At 37.4% G+C, this 24769-nt stretch overlaps 1 protein-coding gene across 4 annotated transcripts in view; it reads left to right on the top strand.

The window, feature by feature from the left end:
• Positions 1-8076: 8076 nt before the first annotated feature.
• The window catches only part of INTS2 (integrator complex subunit 2), a 59585-nt gene continuing 42892 nt past the window's right edge, over positions 8077-24769 (top strand). For 2 of the 4 annotated variants that reach the window (XM_058560493.1, XM_058560490.1), the window contains exons 1-9: positions 8079-8144; positions 9382-9688; positions 10589-10727; positions 12797-12899; positions 13727-13840; positions 16864-16994; positions 17499-17672; positions 20512-20738; positions 22665-22790. In XM_058560493.1, the coding sequence (XP_058416476.1) occupies positions 8126-8144; positions 9382-9688; positions 10589-10727; positions 12797-12899; positions 13727-13840; positions 16864-16994; positions 17499-17672; positions 20512-20738; positions 22665-22790 (1340 nt within the window). In that variant the 5' untranslated portion in view covers positions 8079-8125. The other 2 variants (XM_058560491.1, XM_058560492.1) reach the window with 2 other exon arrangements.

Raw genomic sequence — 24769 nt, 5'->3', positions numbered from 1 at the left:
AGAAGGTGTACGTTGTTGGAACTTTAACTTTTAAAATTATTTTCTGTCTCGCAGTTTATATTATCTCTTATTTTTTCTACTTTTTTTTACTAGAGTCTTATGTATGACTAAAAATAACTATGCAAATCAAGGCTTTTTTTTAGTATTCACTTCTTGCACAATGGCATACAACCTTTCTTTACCATTTATAGTTTTCAACATTGAAAACCAATCTCTGAAAAATCGTAGAGTGGTTTACTGAAGGAAATGATTTTTTTTCTTCAGTAGCTTAAACCAAATGCTTGTGTGTACTATGCATAAGATATTGATACGCGTTAAGAATTCAAGCTGCTTAGTCAGAAATGAGACATGTTCCCCCTACCTTAAGTAAATATAGGTTTTACATTGTGACCCACTGTGCTACATCTTGGCAAAATCCAAGACTTGAAAACTCAAAATGCTAGTTAATCCCTTCCTTGAGAATCTTTTACAGAATTTCCCATCAGAGTTCTCCATGTGAATTAAGAACGACAGATTGGGAGGTAAAACTATGTGAAATATGGTGAACATTTTAAAATGTTCCAGAAGGAATTAATATATTGCACATGGAAACTATCTTGACCTCTTGATATCAGTAGTGCATTATTTATGTACATAAAATGTATTAACTTGATGAAGTGACTTGAAATAATATCATTTTATTACTCAAGATATAAATACATTTACCACATTTCTCGAATCAAAATTAGATGTTCTGACAAATTTTGAAATGATTTTATTATCCAAATATGCCTAGGACAGAATTGTTATAATCAGAATTGTTAAAAAATCTTGGGAGCATATGGTGGTCATTGTAGGTTTTTAAGAAATCTAGAGGCAGAACATCCACTTCAGGATAGAGTTAGAAATGCAGTTTGAACTATATTCAAACCATTTGGGGTAAATAACCTTTGAAATATTATAGTTTTCGGGTTGGCCCCGTGGCGTAGCGGTTAAGTGCGCACGCTCCGCTGCTGGAGGCCTGGGTTCGGATCCCGAGTGCGCACTGACGCACCGCTTCTCTGGCCATGCTGAGGCCATGTCCCACATACAGCAACTAGAAGGATGTGCAACTATGACATACAACTATCTACTGGGGCTTTGGGGGAAAATAAATAAAAATTATTAAAAAAAAATTATAGTTTTCTAGGGAAGCATGGACATTTAGTGGGAACCATTATCTCTTAAACATGTTAAATGAAATGTCCAGGCTTTGCTTAACAAGGTATTAAGGGTATATTGCTCTATTAACAACTAGTTCAGATAAGTCAATTCCCCCTGTTCCCAAGAACATGTAATTAAGAGTATAGAAATCTAATGGCACCCTGGGTTATCTGAAGTGTTCACATAAGCAAAAACAAAAAAATCGGTGTTTATGGTAAAAGATAAATTTAATTGTCTTGACTGTATTCTTGAGTCATCTGTTATTAATTCTCTAGTTTTCAGTATCTTCCTTTGTATACTCCAGGTGAGTTATCAATCCTGGCCTGAAAATTAAAGAACTCTGATTCTCAGAGTCCTAAAGCTATAACCATAAATTCTGTTCACGATTGATAGAAACTGATATTGTTTGAGGTGGTTTTTGTTTTTTTTCCTCCAAAGCAACCCAACGAACTGTCAAGAAAGACCTTTTGTGAGGTTAAAAAGGTTGATGTTTTAAAGACTTTTATTTTGCCACTATCCCACTACAGAGAAAAAAATCTCACTGAGTGATACATTTAAATAGTCCTCGAACTATGTAGGGTCTTTTAGACTTGCATTCAGAATGCATGAGTTTAAGTCTTGGTTCTGTTCTCTTTTTTCTTGAGTAATTCTGTACTTGTGACTAAAATCAACAACCTTCCTCCATAAAAACCACCTGATCCTTAATAGTGTTCCTTGTCACTGTGAATGGCACTACCATCCGTTCAAGTTGTGCTAACTGTAAACTTTCTTCCTTCTAACTAATCATCAAAAACTGTCAGTATTGTGTATTGACCATCAAATATGTTCATTTCTATCTCTATTAGCCTGACCTTAGTATAGATTAGCATTATCTAGTGCCATATAAGGAATTAGATAAAACAACCTTAACCTGGGTGGACCACTGCAGTATACTCCTAACTTGGTCTCTCTACTTTCAGTGTGTTCTTTACTTGGTAGCTTAAAACCTTTATGGCTGCTGCTTCTCTACAGATAAATACCACAAGTCTTACGTGATCTGTCCCCTGCCTACTTCTCCACAAGCCTCAAAATGGGCCTCTCTCTTGTACTCTCCTCCCAGCCTGTTAGGTATTTGAGTTCTTTGAAAGCCCCATGGTTATTCTTGCCTTAAGACCTCCCCCTAATTTCCACATACAGTCTTGCCTCAGTATATAACAATTGCAGGTCCATTTGTTATATACTCTTATTGCAATACCCTATATGGAGGCTTTATAGTGTTTTTCATAGTTAATTAGTTAATAGTTGTCTATTATTTGTCTTCCCAACCAAACAACTCCATGAGGGCAGAAATTGGGTCTCTTTTACTTACCATTATATCTCCAGAATTCAACACAACACCTAGCATGTAGTAAGGCACTGAAATATTTTTTGAATAGACTTCTTGTGATAAACACCTCAAACTAAAGAACTTAACTGAAGTGTGAGTTTTGCAAATAATTTAAATGAAGTTATAAAATTCTAATTACTTAGGACTCTTATTTTCACATTAGTAGAAATAGTTTAGGATCACTGGATTAGGATTCTTGTACTTCTAGGTTTGCCACCTTCTAGCTTGTGACTTCAGGCAAAATATTGAACCTCTTGAAGTCTCAATTTGCTCATTTGTACATGACTTCAATAGTAACCATACCTTCCTAACTAGCTGTGTGAACCTCAAAGGAAATTGCAGAAAATACCTTGAAATTTGTAAAATGCAAACGTGAGGCCTGATTAATAAAATACCTATGTTCGCTGGAAGAGTGAAATCCAGAATGAACCAAGGCTTGCGAGAGAAAAAAGATGCTTAAAGCAACAATAAGGACTTTTAAATATGTTTCTAGCAAGAGCAAGGATAGATAAGATACAGAGAGTAAAGTATTTAGTACTTAAGCTTTATCTCCCTTCTGTCCCAACGTACCCCCGCTAAAAAGAACTCAGCTTGAAGTGATATTCAAGCTCTAAAATGTAAAATAACATACATATGATGGAATTAAAATCCGAGATAGTCAACTGATTTAAAGGAGTTAGTTGCTCAAGTCTCCAGATCCAAATGAATTACATCCTCGGTGCTGAAAGAACTTGCAGATATGATTTCAGAAATGCTGTGGAAAACTGAAAGGTCCCAGAAGAGTAGAAATGTATAACTTTCCCCGTTTTTAAAGTTTTAAAAAGTTATGTTCTAGAAACTACTAACAAATTTACTTGACTTTATGAAGCCAGCATGATTTCACTAAAGCACTATTTGTTTATACACTAGTTATGAGATACAAACCTTTGACCTTAAGCCCTCAGTCTACTGAGAAATACTTTATAAACATAATTGGTTCAATAAGCCCTCTAAAGTGATACGAATCACAATGCAGTGCATTAATGTATTTTACAAGAGGGCACAGCTGAAATCAGTTTCATTACATTTTATTTCGACAGCATTGATAAACTGATAGATTATGGAAATGCACATTCAGCAGGTTATTTAGTAAGATTTCGTGGTATCCTTATGCTTGAATCATTAATTCAACAAACCAATATTAAGTCCCATAATGTGCCAAGGGCAAAGAAATAAAATATGGTTCTTGCCCTCAAAGTACTTACTTTCCGGTGGGAGAGACAGACAAGTTCTAACAATTATAGTGTAATAGGTGAAATATGATGGAAGGAAGCAAAGGGTGGCTTGGGAGCATTGAAGAGGGATACTTAAATCTAATAAAGAGATAGGTGGTTTGTCAGGGAAAGATTTCTTAGCAAGGGAACACTGGAGGTGACTTAAAGGCTACATAGGAGTTACTACATAAAGAAAGAGAATAAAAGGCATTCCTGACAGAAGGAACAGTGCGGGAGAAGGCCCTGAAAAGCATGAAGGATTTGGGAAACAATAGTTCAAACTGACTAAAATGGAGGCACTGTGGTGGGATCTGGCAGGAGTCCAGACTAGAGAGAAGTCAGACTACGAAAAACTCTGTCTTTTGAGTGCCACCTTAAGGAAAATGAACTTTATCCCAAAGCAGGGAAGTGTTTTAGTAGTTGAGATGATTCAGAATTGCTGAATAATCATAACCAAAAACCTTGACTGGGTGAGCCATGTCAATCAGGAGGGATGTTTCTAATGCTATACTATAGAATCTTGGCTGGACCCAATTGTATTCAACATTTTATCCATAAAATTAATGAACATATGATCTGTTTAGCCAAAGCAGATTGCCAGTATAAAAGAAGAGTCCAAAAGATCTTGACAGGCTGAAATAATGGATGAAATCTTACATGATAAAATAGATACACTATTGAGGATAATTAATAAAAAGAGTTCCATGTTGAGAAAACTAGAGCTACATGTCTCCTGAGATCCTTTTACTTTTGAAATTCTATGATTCTATTTCCAAAGAACATTGGTCCTCCTTTAAATAGCTAGGTCTTCTATTTTCTTGAAGCTCATTTACTTGGCAATAATCTACATAAAAGCAGCCAGCATACCTGAAACATAGTAGATATTGTTTTATGCTTTCTTTTCTTTTTGCTTCTCCTTTTTTTCTTCCCCTAATCTGATTGAAAAAATAAAGTAGAAAAGAGTACATCAAAGTAAGCCAGTCAGAGGAGAATGTTTACTTCATCCAGGAAGGAGTCTTGTCTTTCGACTTAAAGTATAGGAACTATACAGCATGTTGCATCAAATCTGAGACACTAATAATTGTAAGACATCATTATTTTATGTACCACTAAGAAATAAGAAATGCTGCCAAGTATAATTTAACACACTATTGATTGTAAGACATCCCAATTTTAGAGATGTTAAAATGTGAGAAAAAGTCATCACAGAATTGATGAACGATATCTTTTGTGAGTAGAAATAGTAATGAGCCTCAGTACCACGGTGGTCTTAAAAAGGGATTATTTCCACAGTATGGAGATTCCTCAAAAAATCAAGGATAGAACTACTATATGATCCAGCTATTCCACTGCTGGGTATTTATCCAAAGAACTTGAAAACACCAATGCGTAAAGATACATGCACCCCTGTGTTCACTGCAGCGTTATTCACAATAGCCAAGACTTGGAAGCAACCTAAGTGCCCATCAAGGGACGAACGGATAAAGAAGATGTGGTATATATACACAATGCAATACTACTCAGCCATAAGAAACGATGAAATCCAGCCATTTGTGACAACATGGGTGGACACTGAGGGTATTATGCAAAGTGAAATAAGTCAGAGGGAGAAGGTCAAATACCGTATGATCTCCCTCATTAAGTAGTAGATAATAACAACAATAAACAAACACATAGAGACAGAGATTGGATTGATGGTTACCAGAGGGGAAGGGGGAGGGAGGAGGGTGAAAGGGATAATTCGGCACATGTGTGTGGTGAGGGGTTGTAATTAGTATTTGGGTGGTGAACATGATGTAATCTATGCAGAAATAGAAGTATAATGATGTACACCTGAAATTTATACAATGTTATAAACCAATGTTACTGCAATAAACAAAAAATTAAAAATATATATATATTTTAAGTCTTTCAGAGAAAGGATGAGGGATTGTAGAAATTGCTATAGGTTATAGTAGTTGAGAAAGCAGACTGTCTTTTGTATCATGTAACAGCTGTTGTGAAATTTGAATGAAAAAAATCTGAATGGGCCAGTATACCTTTGTAGTCAAAGGGAATAATATATGACTTGAATTGTGTTCTTGAATTGCCATTTGTCTAGGAGATTCAGTTTTTGAACACAGCAGTAAAATGCAAAAAAGGCAGATTAATATAATGATGTCTGTGAAAAAATTTAAGTGCTCAGGATAGGAATTTGAACTTATGGTTCACGCAATAGTACTCCATTTCTTTCTTACAAATATGATTATTGAAAAGATTAATATTTTACATTGAAAAAAGCTACTTATTTGAAGAAACCCTCAATTATAATATTCCCCATTAAAGATGTGTTTTTTTCACTTCTCAAAAAAAAAGGGATTATTTCCTCAAATATTTTATAATCACAAAAGGGTACACCACAATTATATAATATACTCTTTTGATAATCAAAGTTTCTGTGATTTGTAGGCAACTAAATGTTAGGGCTAATTTGTAGCATTATTTCCCATTCTAGAAGTTCCTGAATCTATCTAATTAAACATCTGAGCTGCAAAGTCTTTAAAAATTGATTTTAGTATAGTTAGAGAGTCAGCCTCAGAGGAAGCAGATCTAAAACTCAAAAGCTCAGGAGTAAATCTTTTTTCACTAGGGTGTCTGAGTTCTATATAATGATTGTCAAAATGATTTCATTGGCAAACATTACAATGTAGATTTGAAAGACTTTTGTTGACTAAGTGGATATGAGGGGGAGAGAATGGAGTCTAGGATGACTTCCAGGTTTTTGGCTTGAGCAACTCTGGGTGGTGGATATCCACTGAGAGAAGAATTGGAAGAGAAGGAGGAGGATTTGGAGGAAGATGTATCAGCAGTCCTCACCATTACACTCTCAGGCTGGATGTGATTTGCTGTTCTCTGTAGATCAAGATGGATCTTCATGTTGTTTCTCCATTAGTGATTATAGGATCATAAACAATTAGAGTTGGAAGAGATCTTAAAAATCACTTAGTTCACATCACCTCCTCCTCTCATTCATCCCCCAAACCAGTGTTTGAATTCCCTTCATACTCTTCCTGTGAAATAACTGTCCAGGGACATTAAACTGCTTAACCTCCCTCTGTCTCAATTTCCACAATTGTAAAATGGAGAATAATATTACCTACCTCAGAGAATTCAATCAGATAATAGATGTAAAGCACTAGTGTCTAGCAAGTGTTCAATAAATGTCCTTAATAAATATCAGCTTAAAAAATGACAATGTTGTACAGTTTGTAAACCATTAATAGATTGTGAAATCAGTTTTAGTGTGTAGTGACCAAGCAATTTAAAGAAGTGAAATAGAATACATAACATGTAGTATAAGTACTATTTCATAAAACATTTGTTTCTATTTAAATGTGGGTATATACGCCTATGTGTGTTCTGGGTCACGATGTGAAATGTATTGCTATGGGTCAGGTGGAAAGAAGTTTGAGAAATGGTCACACACATTAGTTCTTTTTTTCCTTTGCTGATTTTTCCTGTTGAATGCAGACCTTATTTTCAAAGAGATTATCCTCTGTCAAAGCCTTGGAAGCTATAAAGTGAGGAGTACTGTATCTCTGTAAAATATTTTTGTTTCCAGCTCCTAGGACAATATCTGGTAAATAGAAGTTGCTAAATACACATCAATTGAACCAAAAAATAGAATGAAAATATATAAAGACTAGAGATTCTTAACATTTTCTGGGTGATCAGACTTCTTTTGAGAAGTTGTTCAAAGTTGTGGACCCTCTCTCCAGAAGCGCCAAGCACTCACAATTTTGCACAGATTCCAGAGAGTTCCTGAAACTCCACCCATCGCTCTCTATGTATGGATCTTAAGAACCCTAAAATGAAGATGTTTAACTTCCGACTGTGTGTGAGGTCGAGAGCGGAAGAAAGTCAGGATTAGATTACTTTTTAAGATCTCCTACGAATCCTAGGATTCTACAACTTGGGTGTTGGGAGAGCACAGGCAGAGATGGAAAGAAAAGAGTACAGTCTGGTTCCGTTAGTGTTCCTGTCAGTGGGGACTTGAAGACTTCTCTTACGTACGTTAAGCCATTTGAATTCCACGAAAATCCTGTGATGATGAAACTGCAGCTGGGAGGGGTTGAATGACTTATCTAAAAGCACACAGCAGGTACGCTCTGGAAAGGGGACTGGGAACAAATTGAAGCTGGGCAGACGAAACACCAGGGGAGGAAGGGGTGGGACCGCGCATGCGCACCGTGGCATCAGTGCGGACGTCTCTGGGTTTCCTTTCGCAGCCACCGTTCCTCTCAGTCCAGTACGGTGGCCGACGGGAGCCAGACGCTGGGGATGAATGAAGGTGCTGGGTGCAGGTTGAAACAGCCTCCTCTGCTTTCCCTTCCGTCACCCGGGGTTCTGCCTTTCTGCGGTGTCCTCTTCCAGCCCCTATCGCACCGCCGGCCCCATTGGTCCCGGCATCTGGGTTCTTGGTGCCTGGGTCGACTCAGGGCACAGCTAGGGCTGGGGAATCCGGATTATCGCCTAGGCCCAACTTCAGACCGCGCTCTCGAGTTCTACCGCGTCCCGCCTGTAGGGTGCGGAGCCCGTCTGGGGTCCCGATAGGTTGGAGGGTAGATCTTAAGGTATGAAGCTTCTGCTCCTCAGGCCTCAGCGCGTTACCCGGTCCATGTCGGCAACCGGCCCGACTTGGCCCGACTTGGTTGACTCTCGTTACGCCCGGGGCGAGACCTATGAGCACACAGGTCTGGGCGCCTCTGCTTCATTAGCCCGCCCCTCTGTTAAAAGGCCAGCTCCTCTTGCTTAATAGCAAAGCAACATTTCTGCCCACGATTCTGCTAGTCTGTGGGTCTTAGAGGGGATGGCTTTGGCTACCTGCTCTCTGCGGTTTTTTTGGTTTTTTGTTTTTGCCTCTGATTACTTCTGAAGACAGAGAAGTGCCCAAGTGGGACTCATCTTTCTCCCAGAGCTAATTGCACCTCCACAGCTGTTTTTTGCCCAGTAGCACGGGGGACATGGGGTAGTGTTATGGCCTCCAGAGAGTTGAAGCTGGCGTTGATTCTGCTAGTGAGGCAATATACCAATGCTTCCATCCACTCCTGGAGGGTGGGAAAGAGAAACCTAACAGTTCTTTACATGTGTTGGGTAGGCATGTGAACTAAAGAGGTATGGAAGAGGAGCATTCTTAACTATGCTGTTCACTTAATTTTACTTACATTGTGGCCCTCATATGACGTATAGTGGAGAAAGTCTTGGACTGGGATTTAGCAGATGAAGGTTAAGCCTTGGATTTTGCCACTAACTAGTAATATTACTATGGGCCTGTTATTTAATCTCTCTTGGCTTCATATTCCTTCTTTGCAAAATAAGAGTATTAGAAAAAAGATCCCTAAGGCTGGAAAGGACAATATGGTCTGTTTTCTTTCTCATTTTCCAGATGGCAGTAGAAACATAGCCTTTTATTGTGCCAGAAACATTGCCAACATAGGCGCATTTTAAAGATAGACCACATTTTTCAGAGTTTTTAAAAAGAGGGCGGTTCATACATGTAGAAAATTTTCCCCTACTTTCATTTGTTTTTTTTTCCGTTAGGATCAACAGTGATAATGACCGAGTGTACAAGCCTTCAGTTTGTCAGCCCTTTTGCTTTTGAGGCAATGCAGAAGGTGGATGTTGTTCGTCTGGCATCTTTAAGTGATCCAGAATTAAGACTTCTCTTGCCCTGCTTGGTGCGGATGGCACTTTGTGCTCCTGCTGACCAGAGCCAAAGCTGGGCCCAGGATAAAAAACTCATCCTTCGCCTTCTCTCTGGAGTGGAAGCTGTCAACTCCATTGTTGCGTTGTTGTCTGTGGACTTTCATGCTTTAGAACAAGATGCCAGCAAAGAACAGCAGCTTAGGTAATGTTATATTATATAATACGTGGGTTGGGATTTACTTGGATTTGCTAAAGAAGAGGGAATCAAATATTTTTTGGAGTTTTTAGGGCATTTTATTGGATGCACTCCTCCAGAAAAGAGAAGATTGAGAATCTAAACTTTGGAGAGCATTTTACTTAGTTCTTTTCTGTTTATAGTTAAAATTTTAGGATCTTTAAATTCCATATTATAAAGTGTTGTGTAGAAAAGTTTGGCTATATACACTGTTGTATTCAGACTAAACTGATTAGGCCAGTTACTCTCAGTGCCAAGTGGGTAGGGTAAGTTCCCCTAGAGAGGAAGGATTTATTGGAATCACTTGGAAGCCTTTTTTTTTTTTTTATGTGAGGAAGATCAGCCCTGAGCTAACATCCATACCAATCCTCCTGTTTTTGCTGAGGAAGACTGGCCCTGAGCTAACATCTGTGCTCATCTTCCTCCACTCTATGTGGGATGCTGCCACAGCATGGCCTGACAAGTGGTGTGTGGGTGTGTGCCCAGATCCGAACCCACGCCGCCAGCAGCGGAGCGCGAGCACTTAACTGCTGCGCCACAGGGCCGGCCCCTGGAAGCCTTTTTAAGGTTACATTGAGTCCCCAAAATTCTGGGCAGATGTTTTGTCCTTCTCTGCCTGTTGTGAGCCACTGTTGTTAATGGAAGTGGGTGTTAACTATCAGTTGTGATGGAATCTTTATATAGGCTGTGAATCCCTGAAATAGATAGGCAAACTAAGTAGTATTTTAGAAGGAATATATTCATGAAATGGATGAAAAGAATTCATACATTCTTTTGTAGATTATTTCAATAAAAGATCATTTTTATGCTATTATTTCTATGCTAGTATTCTCATAATTGTTGTTTTACATGTTTGTACTTTATCAGGCATAAACTTGGAGGAGGCACTGGAGAGAGCATCCTGGTATCACAGCTTCAGCATGGACTGACATTAGAATTTGAACACAGTGATTCACCTCGTCGACTGCGTCTTGTGCTTAGTGAACTGTTGGCAATTATGAACAAGGTGCATTTATTTTAATCACGGCTCAAAATATGCGTGATTTGATGTCTACACATAGAAGGTAGAAACAGAGGCAAGAAGGCAGGCAGGCTGCGTTCTCTTCTACATGTCTTTCTATTTGCTATATAAGTGTTTTCCTTTCAAAGGCTTGAAAAGATATTAAATGCGTGCCTTAAAGGCTTTCTTAATTACTCTTTTCTCTCATTTGTGCCTATTCTGCATTCTTTATCATAGGGATGTTTTTTTCTGTATAGAGTCCATACAATGGTTTGTACAAATTACCAAATTTGATAATACATCTATAGGATATAAATTCCCCCATAAGGTGTTGTGAAGTGTAACTGAAAAATGTGTGTAATTCCTTTAGATGCTGAATGAACATTAATTACCTCATATATAACAGTGAGTAGGGAATATCAAAGCTGAACTGGATATAGGATCATTCGCTAGCCTCACTCACTAGATGACTGAATTGGTACACTAATGAAGGCTATTCAACTTCTCATCTCAGCAAAATGATAGATTACTCTAGGTCTTGGACCTTTGGATAATTATGGTTAATTGAAACTGAATTTTATTTTTTTAAAAATTTTTTGTTTATTGCAGTAACATTGGTTTATAACATTGTATAAATTTCAGGTGTACATCATTATACTTCTGTTTCTGCATGGATTACATCATGTTCTCATGTTCACCACCCAAATACTAATTACAATCCATCACCACACACAAGTGCTTAATTATCCCTTTGCCCGTCCTCCCTCCCCCCCTTCCCCTCTGGTAACCACCAATCCAATCTCTGTCTCTATGTGTTTGAAACTGAATTTTAAATTTGTGAATGTCAGGGCTCTACCGTACAAAGAACTAAATTGTATCTTCATATTAAGATGGCTTACATGAGATTAGGCCCAGAGTTTCAGAGGCAAAAGTTATTTGCTGTTAGAATTTCAAGGTCAGCTAAATTATAATAAATAAAGTTTAGTTTTATAAATTGTGGACAAAACAACTAAATTCTGTTTCCAAAGCAAATGTTGATAAGGGGGGTTTTAGTCACTTTTAGATAGTTATTATGTTACAAATCTTTAAAAAAATTTCTTTCTATTACAAAAAATTATTTCCATCTACTCTTTTCTACTATACTGATGGTCTTTAATTTCAACCAGTATTTTTCCCGCATCTTTTTCTTAATACCTCACTTGATGGCTCTAATAAAATAAGTGACCTTTCTCCTCTGGGAGGTTTCCAGAGTTTCAGTTCAGCACTCTTCAGCATATGGGAAGTGTGGTGATAAAACTACTATAGGAAATTTTTTAAAAAGTTAGTAGGTACTTTTGTTGACCTAAATTTTTATTCTTTGTTGTTCCCACAGTTCATTTGGAATTGAACATGAATTTATATTTGTCATATTGCTTTAAGTTTACAGTTTTTTGGCTTTTTTTGAGGTACAGCTTATGTAGGTAGCATTCCTAGTTTCTGTCTTTTCTTTTCTTCTTCTTCTTCTTTTTTTTTTTTTACTGGGAAAGATTTTCCCTGAGCTAACATCTGTTGTCAATCTTCCTATCTTTTTTTTCCCTCCGCAAAGCCCCAGTACATAGTTGTATATTCTAGTTGTAAGTCCTTCTAGTTCTTCTATGTGAGCTGTTGCCGCAGCCTGGCTGCTGACAGATAGGTGGTGTGGTTCCGCGCTGGGGAACTGAACCCGGGCTGCCGAAGCGGCCGAAGCAGCCGAAGCCGAGCACGCCCAACTTTAACCACTAGGCCCTCAGGGCTGGCTCCCCAGTTCGTTTCTTTGGCTTATCTTAATTCCAGATGTCTCCAAATATTTATATAGAAATAAATTATTGAGACCCATACTGCCATGTCCGACTAATAATTAATATGACTGCTAATTGTGGTTAAATTGGTTCAGATTCATCAAATACTGCGTATTCTGCTGCAGTATATTAATGACATATTAAGAGACCTGGTCTTTAAGCTTAACAGATAATTACAAAAACAGTAAGAGATTTAATTCACTTCCTGAAATTAATAGAATTCATCATTTCTTTCTTTCTTTCTTTCTTTTTTTTAAGGTATCTGAGTCCAGTGGAGAGTTTTTTTTCAAGTCATCTGAGTTATTTGAGAGTCCAGTCTATTTGGAGGAAGCTGCAGATGTACTTTGTATTTTACAAGCAGGTATTGTAATGAGTATAAGATACATTTCAGATAGTTTCTTATTGATACTGTGTAACTTCCTAACCTGGAATGTTGTGTTATTTTAACGATCACCTAATAAAAATGTACCTTAAAAGATTAAGTTAAAAATGGCTAATAGTAGGACAATGATTAAGTAAATTATATTATTTCCATAATATGGCATATTATGCAGCCATTCAAATGGTGTATTTGAAGAAATTTAATGATTTTGGAAAATGTTCACAGTATGTTAAATAAAAAAAGGCAAAGGGCAAAATGGTAAGTAGAATATAATCCCAGTTTTTTTAAAAGTTAAAACAATACCAATGGGGGGATTAAAATAAAATATTTCATTTATTAATTTTGAGTGATGAGATTAGAGCTGATTTTATTTTTATTCTTTACACTTTTTGTATTTTCCAGATTCTTTATAATAGGTATGTATGATCAGAATTAAAAGATAAAGGATGTAAAGATGCAAGGAAGATTTTCATGGAAATAACTCTTGACCAGCACTCTCCACTGCAGTGATGACGGTGTTCTGTGCTGTGCTGTCCAGTAGCCACTAGCTACATACTTGAAATGTGGCTAGTGTGACTGAGGAACTGAACTATTTTTAATTTTATTTAATTTTAATTAATTTACATTTAAATAGTCACATGTGTTTGGTGGCTATCCTACTGGACAATTCAGCTCTAGACTATGAAAAGAAAATACCTTAATTTAATTGCTTTTAAATGACATCGGTGAAATGTCAAAAGATGTTTAATGTATAATACAATGAAATATCACTCCTTGGTAGTAACATTGATTTTGTTTTCTTATAGAGCTCCCTTCCCTGCTTCCTATAGTTGATGTAGCTGAAGCCTTGCTACATGTTAGAAATGGTGCCTGGTTCTTGTGTCTGTTGGTGGCCAATGTTCCTGATAGTTTTAATGAAGGTAAATATATTTAAAAATCGGATATTGCAGAGATTTGCCTGGGCATGTATAGGACCTGTTTTTTGAGCTAAGAAGAAACATTTACAGGGTTTTATTTGAGATTTTATCTTTTGAAAGTATATTAGTGAGTATTCATTATAGAAATACTGCGTATAGAGATTTCAGCACTGTTTTGAGATTACAAACTTAAGTACAGTGAGTATGTAGTAAAAATTTTTTTTTGCTGTTAGTCATCAGTGCTGTAATAGGACAGTAAAAAATACTAAAGAACTAGAAGATGGGGCTGGCCCGGTGGCTTAGCGGTTAAGTGCGCGCGCTCCACTACTGGCGGCCCGGGTTCGGGTCCCGGGCGCGCATCGATGCACTGCTTCTCCAGCCATGCTGAGGCTGCGTCCCACATACAGCAACTAGAAGGATGTGCAACTATGACATAGAACTGTCTACTGGGGCTTTGGGGAAGAAAAAAAGGAGGAGGATTGGCAATAGATGTTAGCTCACAGCCGGTTTTCCTCAGCAAAAAGAGGAGGATTAGCATGGATGTTAGCTTCAGGGCTGATCTTCCTCACAAAAAAAAAAGAACTAGAAGATGTAATCTGTATGCTCAGGGAGCAAAGGGGAAAAGACGTATGTCTGTGAGATAGCCAGAGAGCAGTACGAGATATATGTAATCAGAAATACCAGCAATGAGACCTTTGCTTTTTAGCCTTATTGCTATCAGTTTGCAGAAAAGTGTAGGGTAGAAATTGAGAAAAATCAACTGAAATTTTCAGCTCTATTTCAAACTGCTAGTGATTGAAGATTGTTGTTTGGGTCTGAGTAATATAAAAATAAAAACCTTTATTGAGCGGGGTAATTTGCAAATTGGGAGCCAGGGAGGAGAAAGCACTGGATCTGGGGGGCATAATTTCTGGCTTTATCACTCGCTCTTTGCGTGATCTCCATCAAGATACTTAACTTCTCATCTGTAAAATGGGGATATTGATAGTATTTCCCTTACGTTTCTCAGAGATTTATTGAATATCACATGACACGTAAAATCCCTTTGTAAACTGTATTCTTGCTGATTTTCTCTCTACTTATTCCATCAGTTACTGAAGGAGGAGTGTTCATGTCTCCAAACATAATTATGGATTTGTCCATTTCTCCTTTCAGTTTTTGCTTCATGTATTTTGAAGCTGTTATTGGGTCCGTGTACATTTAGGATTGTTGTATCTTTTAGTGATTTGAGCCTTTTTCTTTTTCATTATAAGATGTCCTTCTTCATCCTGAGTAATATTCCTTCTTTTGAAGTCTACTTTATCTCATATTAATACAGCTTTATCAGCTTTCTTACAATCAGTGTTTGCATGGTATATAGATTTTTCCATCTTTTTAATCTATCTCTGTCTTTATATTTAAGGGATTTTTTGGATAATTGGATAATTATCCAATTGGATAATTGGATCTTTTTTTTTGTTTAATTTAGTGACAGTCTCTGCCTTTTAATTGGAATGTTTAGACTATTTACTTAGACCATTTAATGTGGTTATTTTGGTGGTTAGATTTAAGTCTGTCATCTTGCTATTTGTTTTTTTATTTGTTCCCTTTTTCCTCCTTTCCTTTTTCTTTCTTCATTTGGATTGAAATTTTTTAGGATTCCATTTTATTTCCACTACTGTCTTATTAGCTATACTTCTTTGCTTAATTTTTTTCTTTGCTTTTACTTATTTATTTTTGGTTGTAGGATTTATAGTATGTGTCTTTAACTTATTGCAGTCTACTTTCAAATGATTTTATACCTTTTCACATATAATGTGATATACTTCTGTTTCCCCCTCCTGTCCTTTGTGCCGTTCTTGTCATAGATTTTATTTCTACGGGTGTTATAAACCTCAAAGTACAGTCTTACTACTTTTGCTTTAAACAGTTACATTTTAAAGACTTTAAAAACATGAGGGAAGAAAGTCTTTTTCTTTATCCACGTTTACCATTTTTGGTGCTCTTCATTCCTTTTTGTAGCTCCACATTTCCTTTTGGTATAATTTCCCTTTAGCCTGAAGAACTTTCTTTAACATGTCTTGTAGTTCAGGTTTGTTGGCAACAAATTTTCTTAGCTTTTTTTGAAAAAGCTTTTTTTTTTTTCCTGAAAGAAACCTTATTTTGCCTTCATTTTTGAAAGATATTGGTTATAAAATTTTAGGCTGACATTTTCTTTTAGCTTGTTAAAAATATTATTCTGTTGTCTGTGGTAATTTTATTTATTTATTTTTTATAGACCATTTCCTTTCTTTCTTTCTTTTTTTTTTTTTGTGAGGAAGATCAGCCCTGAGCTAACATCCATGCCAATCCTCCTCTTTTTGCTGAGGAAGATTGGCCCTGGGCTAACATCCATGCCCACCTTCCTCCACTTCATATGGGACGCCGCCACAGCATGGCTTGCCGAGCGGTGCATTGGTGCGCGCCTGGGATCCGAACCACGGGCCGCCAGCAGTGGAGCACGCACACTTAACTGCTTCGCCATGGGGCTGGCCCCATGTCTGTGGTAATTTTTTATCTCTGTTCCTCTGTACGTAATGTTTCTTTTTTCCTCTGGCTACTTTACTTATTTATTTCTTCCGGCTACTTTTAAGATTTTCTCTTTATAACTGGTTTTCAGAAATTTGATTATGATATGTCTTAGTATGATTTTCTTTGTGTTTAACCTCCTTGGAGTTTATTGGGTGTCTGGGTTTATAGTTTTCATCAAATTTGGAAAAATTTCTTCAAATATATTTTTGTCTTCCATTCCCTTTCTCTTTCTGAGACTCTAATTATAAGTATGTTTGACTACTTGATGTTGTCCCACAGGTCACTGTTCATTTTTTAAGTCTCTTTTCACTCTTTGCTTTATTTTGACCAGTTTCTGTTAATATGCTTTCAAGCTCCCTGATCCTTTCCTTCTCTGGAGTCCAATCTGCATAAACGATTGATTTTCCAGGCTGAAAAAATTGTTTCTAGCATCTTACTTACAAAGCTTAAAGTAATAAAGGCTATTAAATGTTCAGTTTGTAGGGGTCTGATCAAAAATGGAGAACGACAAGATGAAGAAAGTCTTGGAGGAAGGCGCAGAACAGATGCGTTACGCTTCTTATGTAAAATGAATCCTTCTCAGGCCCTCAAGGTCCGAGGCATGGTGGTAAGAGATATTATTATTATTATTATTTTTATTTTTTTGTGAGGAAGATCGGCCCTGAGCTAACATCCACGCCAGTCCTCCTCTTTTTGCTGAGAAAGACTGGGCCTGAGCTAACATCTGTACCGATCTTCCTCCACTTTATATGGGACGCCGCCACAGCATGGCCTGACAAGCGGTGCGTTGGTGCGCGCCTGGGATCTGAACCCGGGCTGCCAGCAGTGGAGCGCGCGCACTTAACCGCTACGCCATGGAGCCGGGCCAGATCTTATTGTTTTTATGAGACAAAATCCTTTATGTTAGGATTTTGGAACTTTTGTCAAGGTGGTTTTAGAATCTTGGAGAGATTTGGAATTATAATTATATACTAGATGTATTACCTTCCTTTCTGGGTTTTTGTGTTTTGAGATACGTCTTCCTCTAAACTTTAGATGTTTTAGATTCTGAAGCATCCTGGCCCCTTTTTCTTACGATATTGAGTGCAATTTGTTTTCTTTGCTGTGTTAGGTGGAAGAATGTCACTTGCCAGGCCTTGGAGTGGCTTTGACATTGGATCATACTAAAAATGAAGCTAGTGAAGATGGAGTGAGTGACTTGGTTTGTTTTGTTAGTGGTTTGCTTCTTGGAACAAATGCGAAAGTCCGGACTTGGTTTGGAACTTTTATCCGAAATGGACAGCAGGTGAGGGATAAATATATATGTAGGCTAAAGATCAGAATATTTTGGCAATTAGTAAAAGAGAAAGAAACACTTGTAGAATGATGTCCTTAGAACAGTGGTTCTCAAACTTCTTAGTCTCAGGATCTCCTAATGTTTAAAAAAATCATTGAGGATACCAAAGAGCTTTTGTTTATGTGCTTTTATCTACTGATATTTATCATATTAAAAATGAAAACTGAAATTTTTGAAATATTTAATTTATTTAAAAATAACAATAATCTATTAAATGTGAACATAATTTTTATGGAAAATAACCATATTTTCCAAAACAAAAAAATTTGTGAGAAGAGTGGTGTCGTTTTACATTTTTGCAAATCTCTTTAATGTCTGGCTTAATTGAAGCCTTTGGAAAACTGCGTGTACACTTGTGAGAAAATGAGAGTAAAAAAGGCCAATAATTTCTTAGTATTATTAAGGAAATATTTTTGACTCTCAGACTAATGAGAACTGCTGCATTAGGTCATCAAATTATTATTATAGTCTGTAATTTTAATATATAGATATATTTTTTATTGTGGTAAAATATACATAATGTAAAATTTACCATTTTATTATTTTTATTTATTTTTTGGTGAGGAAGATTCACCCTAAGCTAACATCTGTTGCCAAATCTTCCTCTTTTTGCTTGAGGAAGATTGTCCCTGAGCTAATATCTGTGGCAATCTTCCTCTGTTTTGTATGTGGGATGCCACCACAGCATGGCTTGATGAGTGGTTTGTAGGTCCACGCCTGGAATCTGAATGTGTGAACCCCGGGCCGCTGAAGCAGAGCACTCAAACTTAACCACTGTGCCACTGGGCTGGGCCCAAAATTTACCATTTTAATCATTTTTAAGTATACAGTTCGGTAGCATTAAGTACATTTACAGTGTTGTGCAACTATTACCATTATCCATTTTCAGAACTTTTTCATCATCCCCAACAGAAATTCTGTACCAGTTAAACAATAATTCTGTTCCCCCTTCCTCCCAGCCCCTGCTAACCTGTATTCTACTTTCTGTCTCTATGAATGTGCCCATTCTAGGTACCTCACACAAGTGGAGTCATACAATAGTTCTCATTTTGATTTTGGCTTATTTTACTTAGCCAAATATTTTCAAGGTCCATGCGTATTGTAGCATATGTCAGAATTTCCTTCCTTTTTAAGGCTGAATAATATTCCATTGTATGTATATACTACATTGTTATTTATCTATTCATCTATTAATAAATATGTGTTATATTTTGCAACAGTTTTTAACATGCAAAATATTTTACTTTTTCAAAAAACATTTCATGGTAGCTCTGAATAGAGTCCCTATGAAAGAACTAATGCAGATTGATTTTTAACTTGTTGAGGTCAGTGAACTAGATAGTACCATATGTATTGCTTAGATCTTCCAGTCTATTTTTTTTTTCTCCCCCCAAAGCCCCAGTGGATAGTTGTATGTCATAGCTGCACATCCTTCTAGTTGCTGTATGTGGGACGCGGCCTCAGCATGGCCGGAGAAGCTGTGCGTTGCTGCGCACCCGGGATCCGGGCCCGGGCCGCCAGTAGCGGAGCGTGCGTACTTAACCGCTAAGCCACGGGCCCGGCCCATCTTCCAGTCTATTTTTTATGCTACTGATTCACCGTGCTTTTCTATATCCAGCTTCTACTTTATTTATAGCCTTTTTGAAAACTAATTTTAAGGTTTGCTTCTTTAGAAGGAAAGTAATGTTCATTGTATACCTTCTATGTGTCAGACACTGTGCTAAGTACTTGGGATGCTCATCTTGTTTGTTATTGTCCTTTGTGTGCAGTAAACTTTTCTTATTTGAATCTAATGTTATTAAAGCAGGTTTATTATATTTTGCTGGGAAACACTCTAAAAATAATAACTAACATTTGTCTAGTCCTTTACAGTTTAGAACTGTTTTCATATGTATTTTCTTTGTTCATTCATTCATCTATTTAACAGATATTGAGTGCTTGCTCTATATCAGGCACAATGTTAGGCCTTGCTGAGTAAGAGATGACTAAGACGTTACCCCTGCCTGAAGTGCTGTGGGATTGATAGACTTGTAAACTCCTAATTAAAATAGCTCTGGGAGTTAAATATTATTATTATTATTTTTTTGTGAGGAAGATCAGCCCTGAGCTAACATCTGATGCTAATCCTCCTCTTTTTTCTGAGGAAGATTGGCCCTGAGCTAACATCCGTGCCCATCTTCCTCTACTTTATATGGGACGCCATCACAGCATGGCTCGACAAGCAGTGTGTCGGTGCGCTCCCGGGATCCGAACTGGCGAACCCCGGGCTGCCGCACTGGAGTATGTGCACTTAACCGCTTGTGTCTCCTGGTGGCCCCTGGGGGTTAAATATTATTAATAAAATATTCATTTCCTTATCATTTAAGGAAATAGAGTTCAGAGAGGTTAGCTAATATACCTAAAAGTATGTAATTAATAAATAGCAGAGCTGTTATTTAAACCCAAGATCTTCTGTCTTCAAAATCTAAGCACTTTTTACTATACCTCATATGACTCCATTAGACATTATGTATTTGAAAGTGCCATTTAAGTGATATTTTACAATTCAAATTGTCATTAATTTAGTATTTTCTGTATAACCAATCCAAATTGGGGTGAGTAGAGTATTCTTCAAATGAACCAGTGAATTTTGAGTTTGCTCGATTGGTAAAAATGAGATTCTGCAGTTGTGACAGCCTCCTCAAATGGGTCAATTTCAAGTATTTGGCTGGGGAGCTTTGTTTGAGCGTCCTTTTGACTTAGTAAGTGATCCATGCTTTCTTCCTTTTGTGGTCCATATTTCTTACAGAGAAAAAGAGAGACCAGTAGTTCTGTCCTTTGGCAAATGAGAAGGCAGCTTCTTCTGGAGTTGATGGGCATTCTTCCCACAGTAAGAAGTACCCGCATTGTGGAAGAAGCTGATGTGGAGATGGAGCCCAATGTGTCTGTGTATTCGGGGCTGAAAGAAGAGCATGTTGTGAAAGCCAGTGCACTCTTACGTCTGTACTGTGCTTTGATGGGGATCGCTGGACTCAAGTATTCAATAATTTGATATTTTATCTTTTTATCATTTTACTTTCTTGTTTCTAATCCCAAGAAAGTGAGCCAAAGGCCTTTTATTCAGAGGCTTTGGGTTTTCTATTGGGCTTAGGTAGCGGGCTGGCCTATATCAAGAATGAAGTCCTAAGGCAAAACATTCCTAGCTGGGATATATCCATCTATTTTGGTCTGATTGTAAATAGAATTATGTAAATATGGGAGGGGTGAGAGCAGTTTAAGAAACCTTCACCACAGTCTGATATGAATATGATGAATGATTTTTGAGTGATCCTTTGCCTATCCCATGCTGCTAATTGAAGTAAATCTCTCCTGTGTTTCCTTTTACAACTGAGATCATAAATTGTTTAAAATTGGTATAATGTGATTATTAAGCCCAAGGTTTCTTATTTAGTCACTGCACTACATCCTTTTGAATATTGTCCTCAACTATTATACATGCTGTCCTCACTTTGCATGTCTCCAATATGTGTGAATTTCACTTACCACAGTTTAGTTAACTAACACTGGTCCCTCAAGAATTAATGTATCAGTTACCGTGATACATTAACCAAATAATTATAGAAAGTACAAACTTTGTTGAGAACTCTTCAACCCACAGATCACAATGTAAATAACAGATGCACGTCATGATCAGTGACCAGTTGCATCATTTCTTTTAAAGTGTTGGCGACTGGTTACTGCACGTTATTATTTGGTTCACGAGCAGACAGCGAAGTGGCTCGTTGTTTTTGTCTCCTTGTCTCAGTGATAAACCCATGTGGCATTTTACAAAAGTGGATAATTGAAAGAGAGAATTGGCCAATAAAGACGAAAGTGTAGCAAAGAAACAAAAAGGGGTAACACTGGAAGTGACATTTGAACCAAACATAAATAGAAGAAATAGCTGACTGTGAGAATGTTGACACTGCTGCTGTTTGAGAGACCCTTGATATGTAGCCAGGTGAACTTAGTGAAGGCAAACTTGTCAACATAAATGAGGCAAGTCATTGTGGCAAAAAGGATGAAGTTCCAGAGGAAGTGATGCTGGCAAAAGTCTTCACGTTAAAGGAACTCTCAGACATTTCGTGACTGAAAGTACAAAGGATAAAATGTTGGAAGCTGATCCAAACTGACAAGAGGGTATGACAATTCCTCAAGCCTTAGAAAAGATGTTCACTCCACATAAGTTATACAATGAGAAGAAGGCAAGGGCTGTTCAAACTACTCTTGATAAGTTTTTTAGAAAGAAAACACTTTAATTCCCAATGTTTCTAATATTTTCAGTTATAGAGTGCTATATAAATACTAGTTTTACTGTTTTTTTTTCATTTCCCTATGCATTATAAGTTTTTAATGTTTTGAGAAAAAATTTTATTGAAGGAGATCCAGTAGTTGTCATTTTCCCCATTGATTATTATTTTTTTTTAATTTTATTCATTTATTTTTTCCCCCAAAGCCCCAATAGATAGTTGTATGTCATAGTTGCACATCCTTCTAGTTGCTGTATGTGGGACGCGGCCTCAGCATGGCCAGAGAAGCGGTACATTGGTGTGCGCCCGGAGTCCGAACCCGGGCCACCAGCAGCAGATCACGTGCACTTAACCGCTAAGCCACGGGGCTGGCCCTCCCCATTGATTGTTAAGATTTCGACACATAGTTTAAGCTTGCATGGTTATTTTTATGGTCCCACATTACCATGCAAAATGAGGACTGCCTGTCTGTGTGTCTGAGGAAAAACGCTGATTGTAAATGCAACAGTTCTGCTTTTGACTACATAAAATGTTAAAAATTTTATAAATATTGAGCTATCAATATAAAGCTCAAAATTTGTATCTGAAAGTTTCAACTGTTGGAAAGTCCCTTTTTCTTCCTCCCTTCCTCTACTAAAAAAAAGTAAAGCCTAATAATGTATTCCTTTTTTAGACCAACTGAGGAAGAAGCTGAACAATTGCTGCAGTTGATGACAAGTCGTCCTCCCGCTACACCGGCTGGGGTTCGCTTCGTTTCCCTTTCCTTTTGTATGCTTCTGGCCTTTTCTACACTTGTCAGGTACCTTACCATATAAGGTGCTCTATTTTCTCAAGGTCTGCTTTTGTTTATTTATTAAAATGCATGTATAGCAGCTTTAGGAGCTTACTATAAACATTGTCTAGGTATGGACAGCGGTGTTATCTTTTAGTAAAAGGGTGTCAGTAGCATCTACCGTATGCCAGTCATTTTATTTATCTTGATGACAGTTTCATGTGCACATTGTTTAAAGGAGTCAAAATTGTTCTTCAAGATTTGTTAAGACAAACAGCAGTCCTTACTCCCCTTGTCCCTGTTCCCCCTTCCCTAGAGGCACCTTCTTTCCATTCTTTTAGCTGATTCTTTTGTTTTTTACTACCACATCTTTAACTAAAGATTTGCTACATCTTGACTTTTCAATTTTAGGAGTATTTGTTGACTTCTCACTATGAAAGATGAGGAATGCATTCTCTCTTTTCTCTCTCTCCCCAAGACATCTACACGTCCTTCCTATCTTCCCGTTCTCCCAATACAGTTATATTATAATTTTGCTTTGACCAATATATAATTGTTTATATTACACTATTGGGAGCTCAACCATGTAGTAGATGATTACTTCTCTTCTGCAAAACTTGTTTTTTTGCATTAATAATTATCCTGTTTTTCTTCTTTGTTTTTCATTTGCTCGGTGTTCTGTGTATTTAATGTTAGTGCAAACTCAAACTCTCTGCCAATCTAAACCTCGTCTCAAGATGTTTAGGCTCATTAGATATTCTATCAATTTAATTTCCCTGAGGAAATCTCTCCTGGAGCATTTCGACCTGCTCCAATCTGAAGTGGTTACCTCTGCCCCTGGTCCATAGCTCTCATCCTGGAATTGCTCTTCACTATCATTTTGGGGACTTGCTTCTCCTCTCCTCGTTGGATCTCCTGTTTCTTGCATCTCCTGTCTCCATCTTTTTTCATTTGTTCCTTCATTTTGCTTCTTTTATGTGGGAGGTAAATTATTTTGAGACTGGGTATTTCTGAGAATGTCTTTATTCTACTTAGACACTTGATTGACAGTTTGATGGGATATAGAATTCTAAGTTGGAAATAATTTCCTTTGACAGGTGGGGATACTCAGCACTATACTAATGAGGATGGCAAGAAATAATTTCCCTTGAGAACTTTGAAAGTCTTGTTCCATTGTCTTCTAACTTGCAGTATTTGCTGTTGATAAGTCTCATGACATTCTGATACCTGGTCCTTTGTGTGGCTTGTTCCTTTTTACTTTTTTTTTTTTTTTTTTTTTTTTGGTGAGGAGATCAGCCCTGTGCTAACATCTGCCAATCCTCCTCTTTATTTGCTGAGGGAGACTGGCCCTGGGCTAACATCCGTGCCCATCTTCTTCCACTTTACATGGGACGCCGCCACAGCATGGCTTGTCAAGCAGTGCATCAGTGCATGCCAGGATCCGAACCGGTGAACCCGGGGCCGGCCGCCGCAGTGGAGCGCGTGCACTTAACTGCTTGCGCCACTGGGCCGGCCCCTGGCTTGTTCTTTTTTAATATGGAAACATATAGGATGAGCTTTTTGTCCTTAGGGTTTTGAAATTTCTGGATAATAGGCCTTGGTGTGAGTCCATTTTTGTCTATTGTCCTGGGTACTCAGTAAGCCCTTTCAACTTGGGAATTTATATCCTTCACCTTCAGTTCCTAGAAATTTTCTTGAACTAATTAGTTGGTAAATGTCTTCCACATGGGTTTTCTCTGTCTAAAACCTCCTCTTTTTTGGATTTTTGGACTTCCTTAAACAATCATCTTATTTTGTTATCCTTTTCTATTTTCCATATCTTCATCTTGTTTTGCTTTTTAAAAAACAGCTTTATTAAGAGACCATTTACATACCATAAAATTCACCCATTTTAAAGTGTACAATTCAGTTGTTTTTAGTTTGTACTAAACCATCACCACAATCTAATTTTACAACATTTACATCACTCTGAAAAGATACTGCTCATTGTACCTTTTAAAGGATTT

This window comes from Diceros bicornis, chromosome 18, assembly GCF_020826845.1.
Source record: "Diceros bicornis minor isolate mBicDic1 chromosome 18, mDicBic1.mat.cur, whole genome shotgun sequence".
Lineage (NCBI taxonomy): Eukaryota > Metazoa > Chordata > Mammalia > Perissodactyla > Rhinocerotidae > Diceros > Diceros bicornis.
The sequence above is the reverse complement of the archived record's forward strand: the minus strand, read 5'-3'. Positions and strand labels throughout refer to the sequence as shown.